Below are 12,951 nucleotides of genomic sequence, written 5' to 3'. Positions count from 1 at the left end.
GAACTTTGTTTTTCCCATCATGATAAATTTTTCTATTATTATTTAATTACTAATTAAAATACAAATTATGTATAATTTAAGTAATAATTAATTATAGAAAATAAGATAAGATATTTTATTAGAATAGTTATTAAAAATAAATATGTTATACCCTAATTATATTTATATCTGGAACACAACTATACATATATTATATTTAGTATGTTCTATTAGTATTTCTTAGAAAATTAAATTAAATATATAAAATTTTTATTTTTTATAATTATGGTGTGCTCTCCACTGTAATAATTATAACATATAATATATGCATAATATATCTAAATTATACATCTGGGCTAATATATAATATCTAATTAGTTTTATACATGTAAAACAATAATTATAGAATAATCAGACTTATATTTAGAAAGAAATAACAATTATTTAATTCTAAATTTATTATTATAATATATAGAATTTATTTATATGTATAACATACATTATGTGATTTATTCACTAAATGACAATTTTTAGTTATGCAACCCATAAAATAAATTTAAGCTGAAATAAATATATAAATCGCGTAAATATGAATATTATTTAAGTGAAAATAGAAATATTATGTCTATGATTTGAAACATATCATAATTCATTTTCCTTAACGTAGAAAAATATTTCAATATTTTATGTAAAGGATAAAAAATATATAAATATAATATTATATATCTTTTTGTTTAATTAAATATGTATACTAGTATTATAAAAGAATCATTTAAATGAATTCTTTGTTCATAATTTTGATTTGTACATAACTTGTGGTCCATATTTGACCTAATAAGTATTAATCATAGATGTTATAAAGTGCATCTATATATTATATATACAAAAGAATAAATATTTTATGATGTCTATTGGAATATCCCTTTCATATAAAGTGTTCATAGTGTTGTATTTAATAATTCTTATTGAATTTAAGCACTTAAATATATATTGAAAATGTGGTTTACAAAAAAGTATATTCAGTAAAAAGCGCATTTGAGAAAATGGTATAATTCACATAAGCATAATAGTAAGATTGAACCTTTTTACATAATATTATTATATCATCTCTCATTAAAAATAATAATATAATTATTTTAAAATTTTTGCACAAAATTATGGAAAAAAAATATTATATTATTTTGAATACAAATGCTTTAATGTTTAAATAAGGACATGTATATATACAGATGTATTCACATATTAAAATAATAATTATTAATAACGAAAAATTATGTAATTATCAATATATTATTATTTATTATATACATTTTGAATTTTTTTTTTTTCTACAATATATAATGTACTATTCTGAAAAATTAATATTACATTTCATGTTAAGTGTAGTCATATGAGTACTAATATTACGAAATATCCAGCAGTTACACATATAAAATATTTTGTATAAAATAATTTATGAAAAAGTTCGCATATATATTATATAAATATAGAACTCATCATATAAATTACAATATGTGCTCTTTAGGTATTATTATCGATCATTTATTTAATACCTTCATAAATATTCATTACAATACATTTACATCATTTTTCTATGCATGTATTATATCACATAAAATATTAATTTTGAAATGCTTATAGTCATCATTTTCTTAATATATATTTTTTATACATAGACAATAGTAGTTAATGTATTTTTATTCTTTTATTTATTATATCAGAATATTACTAATTTATTTGGTTTAAATCTAACAAAATTCATTTGTATGCTCAAAGAATTATTTTCTAAGCATATATATTATACGATATATATATCCCAGTAATATTAAAACTGAATGAATTTTCTTATAATAATACAAAGTTACCAATAAAATAAATGCTTTTATTATAAATTTATTATGTCTTTTTTACATTCATCTTAAATATTTTTATAATTAACATAAAAATTCCATTATGCCTTATATGAATTACTAAATTAGTTGATTATCAATAATAATATTGATTAAATTTAATTTATTAATATATATAAATCTATGTACAAATGAATTATGTACCATCGTTATTTATGAAATTTATATTGCATTCTAATGTCATGATAATGTCCTTATATGGAACAAAAATATTTGTCTAATATCATATTTAAGGATTGTTTTTATAGGTTAAACTAACTTTTATTTGAAATTAATAATAAACGTAAATCAAAATAAATAACAACATAACACAAAAGAATACTGCAATATGTTATATTCACATATATGGAATTATAGTTAAAGTGTAAAGCGCTACAATAATATTATATGGGTTACATATATTAATGCAATTGTTCTTAAAATATACACAATACATATTAATATTTGATCTTCAGATACATTTCAAATATGAGTTTATAAAATTTAATTTATACATATTCGCCATTTTAGATGCTTATAGATTAATATAATTTCACACAACATAGCATATAAAGCAATTATAAAAATATGTAAGTCTATAATCTCATACCGCTTCATATATTATTATAGGTATTCTTTAATTATTATCCTATAATTCAACAACAAAAATATGAAGAGAATAAATTAAATAAATTATTATTCATATATATAGTTCTAAATTTTATATAATTTTTTTTATCTATGTAAATGATTTATAAATAATATAATATTGTAAATAGTATTTTCTGTATAAATAGATATTTCTATTTCTTCACATTCTTACAATTAATAAGTAGCGTGAACAGGAACACAGAATTATTTTTAAATCAGAATCATAATTAATTTTTAATAAAATGATGTGATTATCCATTTGTACAATTCTATTAAGTATTTGAGATGCCACTAATTGTTTTAATCATAGGTGCGTTAATATAGAAGATGTTACATTTATTTTGTTAATGCCATACAGTAATAATCATACAAACATGGGGAATTTAGGGATCATAGGGGCCATAAATAACTATGAAAAAGTGTTAAATAGACTAATAAAAAAATAACAACTGTTCTTAAATATGCATACTATCGTAATTCTAAAATGTTAAATCATTTATATTCATTTACAATGAATCTATATATCTATGATTCATCCAAATGTTGGATAATATAAAATTTGCATAAATCATTAAGTTTTCTTGTGAGAAAAACTTAATTACTTTACACATGTATAATGTGTATTCGATGTTAAATATTCAATTTATATCAAAACACTTAACATATCATAAGATATAAATACATATAATAATATATACCTAATAATCTAGTATGAATTATATAATTATTGTTGCTTATTAATGCAATATATGATATAAATTTCCTACAATTTTTTTTAACACGTAAAATCATAAATTTGTAAGAACAAAAAAATATATATTAATCGACATAACGATACAAACAAATAAAAATTATTATTATAACGAGACATAGTAAAGATAAATTATTTTTGACTAATCCACATATATATAAAAAAAATAGATTCAATATATTATAAATTTGACAGAATACGTCAATATATATTATTATATAATTAAATGATTATATTTATATACACAAAAATGGATAACAAATTATAAATATCGAAATACCATAAGTGATATATATAATGCATACGTCTAATTTAGGAACTGTTAACTTAAACTATGGTGAAATATATAAGTAGTATTTTAAAATTTTTTATGCATGAAATATGAAATTACTAAGTGACAAATTGAAAATTTAGTTTAAGTATTCTGTAAATTTCACACAAAGATATATATGACATTATACAAAGAAAATTTGTAAACAATTCTTATATGTCCAAGATGATAACACATAATTATATTAAGCCTTTTGTTTTTAATTACACTTTAGTAAAAAATATAAATTAATTATAGAATGATTTCTTTTTATATCATATATTGCATAATATTTTAACTAATTTCTTTTCCTAAATAAAAAATGTGTGTATTTTCCCACTTTACATTAAAATAAATAAGAATATACAATATATGTATCAATTAGTTACTAACATATATGATATTGTTTAACAATAAATTATGGATTTATAAGACAACTCTGTCACATGAAATCAACAATTATATATAATCGAAAAAAAATAATTCTTCAAATAAGATGTATTTATATTTATAAATCATGTACACTTGTTAATCTAATTTTTTATTCGTTATTTTTCACGAGAGAAAAAATATAATATTGTCTAGGATGGAGGAAAACATTGTAACTCTTAATTAATTTAGTGCAAACTAAGTAATAGTATTAAAGCATTTACGTTTGCATAAATATATTTAAAAAAAATTTTAACAGAATATAATTTTTGTAATTATATTAATTTTTTTTCCTTTTAGCTTGAAATATTAGACATTTTTTTCTAAATATAATAATATTATGGATTATTTTTAATGAGGCTCCTACTATACGAAACTTGGAGCGTAGAATTATTAAAAAATATTTTTTAAATGTTGATTATACGATAGTTGCTAAAAATACATTCCATAAAGTTTTGCAATAATTATTTAATATACAAAATCTTCTGGCGGACCTCAGCTATAATGGCAGTTTAAAATATTTTTATTATGGACCACATAAGAATTAACCATATACTGCAGAATGTAGTAACTATATCAAAATAAATTTACAGTTAACTAATAAAAGTGTAAGAAAATAGCCATTGTGCTAGTCATATTAAATTTGTTCCTCTCGAAATATATAGTAGTTGTGTCACACAAATACTGAAAGCTATATATGATATATACATTTCATTTTGACATCAATGATCATCTTAGATATAAAGTGTTCATGAGCGCTTGTGGTTCATTATAATATATTACATATAAATATAAAAATCACATTTAAACAAATGATAGTATAACTAGTGAAGTTAATGTAAATGCTGAACAACAGGACCTAACCAATTTCAAAACAAATATAGGTACATCTATTACAATTATATTTGTTGTAATATCTTTAATTCCTACATCATTATTCATTTTTAGTAAAGCTAATTATGTATATATATATATATATATTTTTAAATAATAAGATTCTTAATAGTATAAAAAATATAATTTTATCATCAAAATATTCTATATTATATTCTAATAAATATGTTTTTATGATGAAATAATTTATGCATTTAGTTTTCTGATCCATGTAATATTATGGTAAAAGAATATTTAAAATAATATATGTGAAAAAAAAAATATATTGTAACTATCTAAAATATTTAGAACTTATTAAAGTGATACAAGATATAATGTATTACATAATCGTAAAAAATTTAACTATAAATCGTGTAAATTTAATCTATCTCTTTGCTCAAGCATATATGAAAATATGTAGGATATTTATATATCAATGTTTTTTTAAAGAGCATATAATTAAATGATATAGCTCGTATTATAAATAAAACAAAATATAAATTAGTTAATATTATGTAAACTAATATTCAGTAGACATTTTCAGAAATATAAAATTTATACTATGAATTTATAATAATCTTAATGGTCATATCGAAAAATCAGTAGCATCTTAATAATGATGTATATTTTTATCGCAATCAGTACAGTAAAAATATTTAAATATGTACTGTTCCATTGAAAATATGGAATCTATAATATTAAACAATGATCCGTGTATGATTTCATAACAATTCTTAAATTTTTAATTATAGTAAAAGAAATACAAATTGCATGTTTAATTTATTCTTTTCAAATTATGCTAATTAATGTTTTTTATTTCGCAATAATGTTAAATAAATGTGATAATTTTGTATAATATTTGTAAATACACAATTAAATGTTTATATAATTAAATATTATGAAAAAAATAAATATTATGTGTTAATACAAAAAGTAATAAATTTTTTTTTAATAATTTATTATAACAAATGCACCATTTTTAAATCATATATGTTATATTATTGAAAAGTATACCCTCCCTCTAATAACGTTTATATATTTTTTCATAAATATTAGCTAACATTTATGAATATCAGATTTTATATTATGAAAATCATATTATTTAATAATAAATAGTAAGCTATTGTAAATATATTTTAAATTATTATTTTTCTTTTGTTTATTTATCAGTGTTTTTGTTTTAGTTTATTGATTTATAGTTCAGAGTTAAAAATTTATATTCTAATTTATAGTGTTAATTTTCACATTGTATCATGAAGATTATATGAACTATATTTATTTCTTATGTTCATAGTGTTTAATAATTATGTTTGCACGTTCTTTATTTTAATTATCATAATATCTATTATTTATCGTATACATTTTAATTTATAGAGTTTCTTGAATTTAATGTGTACTATTTTTTATTAATTTTTATTTCAATTGATTAATATATGCTTTTTGTTTTATAAGAATTTTTATGCTTAATTGTCTTATAAATTTAATTTTATATATGATATATATATTTATTTATTTTAAGTATTATTTAATTAGGTTAACTGTATTCTTTTAATATATTTTATTTATCATAGTTCTGATTATAATTAAAATAATGTATTTTACTCATTGTTACATGTATATTTATTGTTTCTTTAAAATCTATTTATTAATATATTGAATAGCATTTACATATTTTTAATACGCTTTATTTTAAATTTATTTTGTGTATTTGAATCATGACATATATGATTAAGATGTAAAATATTTTTTATTATTATCATGATTTAACATAATAAATTCATATTTATTTTATATTTCGGTGATATTTGTATATTAAATATATAAATATGTTTTTGTTAGAATAGGAGTTATACATTAAAATAAGTATATATAGTAATAATTTTATACTACAATGTTTATATTATATGTATTAGTAATTACCTTATAAACTTTTGGAATTTTTTTTATGGAATATATGTTAACAAAATATAAGTTACTTAAAAATATTTTATATTTTTATTTCGTTTTACATATACGTAATAAATAAAATATTTATATATAATAATCTAACTTATTGTATTTTATAGAATTTATATAGATCTTAAATACATCAACTGAAATCTATATTCTTATCTCATATATCCAAATATATGCTATTATAGTATGAATTAGTGTATAATTTTTTTTACAATGTATGATATAATTGTATATATGCGAAATGCACAAATATTCCAATAAATAATAAATAAATTTTATATCCTATTCAATTTAACATTACAACTGATTAAGTATTTTTTTAATATTTTAAATACGTTAATATAATTAATGCTTTATTTAATGAATGTATAAGTAAACTAATGAATGTCAGCATAGAAGAAATTACTAATTTACTTAATTTTAGTAAAATAATTAAAATTATATATTTTTTTATGTTATAAAACATTATCATACATATGATGTAATATTATGACCTTAAATATATATTCTCTTGTTATATTTTTTATGAAAATAATTTCATATTACAAACCAATATAAGTTTATATATTAACTGGGCTATTCTTATTATTTGAAAAGAGATTTATGTATTTTATTTTAAAAAAGAGCAAATTAACATTAAATTGTTACATAATTATTGAAAAAATACTTATCCATTAAAAAAATGTGTTATGAATAAAATCAAGCTTAGCATATAAAAAAAATAAACTTAAGAAAATGAGAACACATGAACTCATAAATCCAATAGAGTATGAAATAATGACGATTAACATAATAATAAGTAAAGTTAATTAAATGAATTTATTGTAAATAATAAATTAAGTGAGATGCAGCACCAATGTTCTCTGAAAATTATAACAAGATATTTTGAAATAGATTTATTAGAAATTTATATTTCAGCTAATAAAATGTTAAAACCAATAATATATAAAAAAATAATATACTAAAGGCCATAATCCAGGTGTTATACTTTTATTTTTGCTTTTCTTCATATTATACGTAAGTCAAAATTTTTTTTTGCAATGAACTGTACGAAAAAAAATGAATTTCTTATATATACAATAATAACTTCATTTTTATCATTGTCAAAGTTTATTTCTATTGTTAAGAAGATGCTAAAAAACGATGTTTTTCAAAAATGGATATATGAATTCACTATAATTTATTACTTTAACAATTTTAAATAGTTATATTAATAAACCACCTTCTTTTATATAAGTACAACAGATATTGAATGTTTAATAATATATTAATATATTTATTACTGTGTAAAACAAATATATAATTCTCAATATATATTAATTCAATTTTAACGTATATATAATTCAAAAAATTCTTGTACTATATTATGGTTTTTTTCTTTGCAAACTTATCATTGCATAGTTTTTACTCATTAATTTTATACTTATAATACCCTTAACTTTTTATATAATTGTTATTAACGCATATATATACATACAATTATATCATCCTATCTGTCTCAAAAATAAATTATTATAAATGCCTGTTAACTAATAGTAGGCGATTGCATTAGTACGATAACGTGTGGAATATCTATGATAATTTTTTTAAAAATCATTTTCCCAAATTATTCTAAGTTTAGTGTACTCCGACAAATATTTCTAATTCTACTTTAATTTTTCTACGTTACAAAGGGGTCTGATAAATAGAGAAATATTTATTTTCTCTTATTATAATCATAAATATGTCTAATTTAGTGCTTTAGAAAAAAATAATAATTTTATTATTTACATAACACGCTAGCAGATGAGCAAATATATCACAATTAATTCAGAAGAAAATCGTCAATAGTAAATGATTTTAACTGTATTTATATTGTTAATATATACGAATTTTAATTAAGGAAAATCTATAATGACATACTATATATTACAAAGGAACTTGATTGAAGTTTCAATAATTAATATATTACAATAATATAAAAATATGTATTCCAAATATTCTACAGATATAAAAAAATTCAAATATATATTTTACACAGTACTGGGTATGTAATTATAAATTATATATTAGTTTAAAATTTGGTTATAATAATTTATAGGCCTACAGTTAAAGGTAAATAAATTTTACTCTAAACAGCACTAAGAAGCATACAAATATCAGGGAATTATTGAACCAATTAAAAATTTATAATTGTATATCCAAAATTGTGTTCATATTATAGATACAATATACATGCTTTATTGGATTTTATTTTTGTATTATATCCTTTTTAATATTTTTTCATAAACAATGTGTATATCATTTTTTATTAATATATGACTTTTAAAAATATATTAATATAAAATTCTTTTTATTTTTTTGTATTTTTTTCAAAATAATATTTTATTGCATTTGTATATGTTACCAATAAAAAATGTAACAATTAAATAAAAAATGAAAAATCATTATACATATTTCAGGAGTACGACCTTTTAGAATAAATGTATAACGTGTCGAATTTTATAAATTCATACCCATAAAAATTAGTGCATGTCATAATCATGTTTACATATGATATTATATAATTGAACATATAATTTAAGACATTGAGAAAGTATTATATTTTAATTATATTATATACGTTTTATAGATAATTTTTCATTGAAAATATAAAGAAACAATTATGTATTAAATGTCTTTTTCTCATGGGTATATAAATATAATTTATTTTATTTTAATATGATATGTTAATATATTTATATACTTTTCTTTTTTTCCTTAATACACTATTACTAATTCAGATTATGTATATTATACAATTCATAGTTTGTCTAAGAATATTACTGTTTCTGTTATTTCATTATATTGTTACCTGTATTAATAAAAACGAATAAAAAATGGGAAATACTCTTATATGATATTTTCATATTATGTCAAAAAATAATTATGTATTTTTTTTTCCTTAAGATAATTTTTTAACGAATTTGTAATAGGGAGAATAAATATATTAAACAAAAAATAAAATATAGAATACATTATATTTGTCGTCATCACCTAATTTAGTAGTAATTATAACATTCTGGTGTAATAAAACTATATTTTTGCCACAATTAATGTGCTGAAATATAAAATTAACATTAATTAAGGTAAAAACAGTTATAAGTTATAATTGTTCACACATTATATGAAAATTATTATTCATACAAAATAATTCATATTATATTATAATTTATAAATATAAAAAATAATCATTTCAAATATACTGTAAAAAATATACAATATAACCTATAAATTTAATAAAACGTCTTATGCAAGATATTTATATGTTAATATTCTTATATATTTCTATCATAGTATTAGAAGTACAAATCAAACGATATTTTCCAGTAGAATTCATGGATTATACAATTTTTAATAACGTTAAAGTAATGATATTCACATTATTCTTATTATATATGTATGATTAACATCATAAAATGTGTTCTAACATTATATTGAACACTAAGAAATTATTACGTTAGAGTGTACAAATATTATTTTGAATCATATATTGCATAAAACTAAGTGATATTTATAAAAAATATACTTTCCTTTCTAATAATAAAAGAGAAATTATAAAATAAATCTATTTACTCAAAATTATAAGCTTTTTGTGTATGCTAATATAATAAATAAAATAATTATAATAATAAAGTAGATGAAATAGCTTCCCATAAATGTAAATGTTATAAATATATATTAATTATAACATTAACACTATTATTCTAATTGAATTTGTTGCAATATACGTAATCTACTAATAATACTCATGAAAGTTATATGTAGAAACATGTATACGTGAATTTATTATAATAATTTATATTATGCTTCAATTACATAATATTATTTATTTTGAATAAAATTTTAAATATATAATGAGTAGCCTAATTAGTTATATATTATAAATAATTTTGATCCAAATAAAAAAAATATTAATGATAGAAAGAGTGTTCCGAAAAATATGTAAATACAGAACCTTTAAACCTGAACAAAATGAATGAACCCAAAAAATTAAACCTAAACCCTAAAACATGATACGTATATATTTTTCATTTATCATAGAGTAAATGTATAAATATTGTTATTAAACTTCACAAAGAAAAAAAATATATAAATATTAAAAAAAGCTTAAAATCTAATTTAATTTGATTAGTGGTATATAATGTGAATATCAAAATTTGTTATATCATAAAAATAATTTTTCATAGACATTAACTAAGTATTTTATTAATGTTTTCATTATTTTACACAATAAATCATATGAGTATAAAATTCAATGAGTTTCATACTCAACAATTTAATTTTGTGCTTATATTTTTCATTAAAAATATATGTATTTATGTGGTAATTTTATTATCTTCTATATTATAAAATCTGCTCATATGATAAAACAAATTATGCACAATAAATAAAGTAATTAAGAAAAATTAAATGCATATATATATGATTATAATATTAATTAAAATTACTTTTTTTATTCGAATAGAATTATATATAATATTATATCATTAGTGCATATTTAATAATATTTTTTAAGCATAGTTTAAGCAAATTATGTCCTAATATTGTAGTTATAAATGTATTACGTAAGAATGACAGAAATACAATTATTTTAACCATAAGAATTAAGAATTTATATTTTATAGATATACTTGCAAAAATAAATTAAATACATATATATATATAAATATGTTGGTATAATATTATTGTTTAAATTAATATGAATTATTTTTTTTTTCTTTCATGGAATAACTACTTTTTTATAATAGTAGTATTACATGAGACAAAAAATATATAACTAGTGTTTATTAGTTTATACAGTTATACATTGTCTAGTTTTCTAATTAATTTTTTACAATAGTTATTTATATAAAAAAATGTACTTTTCATGATGCACGAGGAATATTAAAATAAATTAAACTAAAATTGGAGTAAAATAAAAATATGGTTGAAAATGTATTTGTAAATTTTATAAAATATATATATTATTATATAATATATGAATATAGTATATTTTCTCTTTATTCTTAATATTACAAGTTTACTATATTTAAAATTAATTGTATTAAGTAGAAGTTATAAAGAATAATGAGTGAATCTACGACGGTAAATAGAAATACATATTTGAACATTCTCATAGTGTTATAATTAGTATTACTAATTTTAAAATATAAAATTCGTAAAAATAAGAAATATGTTTTTTCAACGAGATTTAATAATTTTGCATATTTAATAACATGCATATTTAGTTTAATTTTAAGGATATATTTCCCAAATGTATGAATGACTTCAATAAACATGCTAAGGATAAAAAACATAAACCTTATGATGATTATTCAAATTACTGTAATAAATTGAGTATAAAAAAAGCATGTAATATTAATGGGCAGGATTATAATAGATCTTGTATGGATATTCTTTATTATTTAAATTATATAAATATTAATATATCCAAGGACGAAGCATATCTAGAACAAGGTTGTAAATATTTACATTATAAGCTAAAAGATCTATTTGAAAAATTCAAATGCCCTTGTAATGACCCAAAAATATGCTATAATGAAATGAAGAATCTAAGCGAATCCCTAAACTTCAATATGATTTCAAATTTATTAGGTCATTGTAGTGATTATCCTATTGATCTTAATGAAGATATATTACAAATGTTTAAGGATATTGATATACTAAATGACAAATATAACATATTTGTTAGCACCCAAGCACCAAATGTTTCGAAATTTGAGGCCTTAAGACAACATATACAATACTTAGAAAAGTATAAAAGCAATAATAACACGACTTTTATATCATTACTTGAATATTTTAATAATTCATTCATACAATATATTAAGAGTTTAAATCCTACGGTTTTTGGTGTCGATGGATTCTTACGTACGATCTCGGAGAAAGAGAAAACTAAAGGATTATTGACAGTAGTAGAAAAAGATAAACGTGTTGATAATTCTAGAGAAATAGTTTCTTCTGTACAAATGGATGCTATAATCGGTACAGATAGTGGCACACAAATAAGTACAGGAATAATATTTTCATTTTTTGCATTATTGATAAATATGTTCATCTTGTATAAGGTTCAAAATAATTTTTTTTTTTTT

At 18.6% G+C, this 12,951-nt stretch overlaps 1 protein-coding gene across 1 annotated transcript in view; it reads left to right on the top strand.

The window, feature by feature from the left end:
* Window positions 1–11,926: 11,926 nt before the first annotated feature.
* The window catches only part of PGO_000350 (variable surface protein), a gene marked incomplete at both ends in the record, with an annotated part of 1,179 nt that continues 154 nt past the window's right edge, over window positions 11,927–12,951 (top strand). The window contains 2 exons of the mRNA XM_028690756.1: window positions 11,927–11,944; window positions 12,088–12,927. Of these exons, the coding sequence (XP_028546557.1) occupies window positions 11,927–11,944; window positions 12,088–12,927 (858 nt within the window). The remainder of the gene's footprint in view (window positions 11,945–12,087; window positions 12,928–12,951) is intronic.

Source organism: Plasmodium gonderi, assembly GCF_002157705.1.
Source record: "Plasmodium gonderi DNA, contig: Pgo-contig_30, whole genome shotgun sequence".
Classification (NCBI taxonomy): domain Eukaryota; phylum Apicomplexa; class Aconoidasida; order Haemosporida; family Plasmodiidae; genus Plasmodium; species Plasmodium gonderi.
This window is presented reverse-complemented; position numbering and strand designations above follow the sequence as displayed.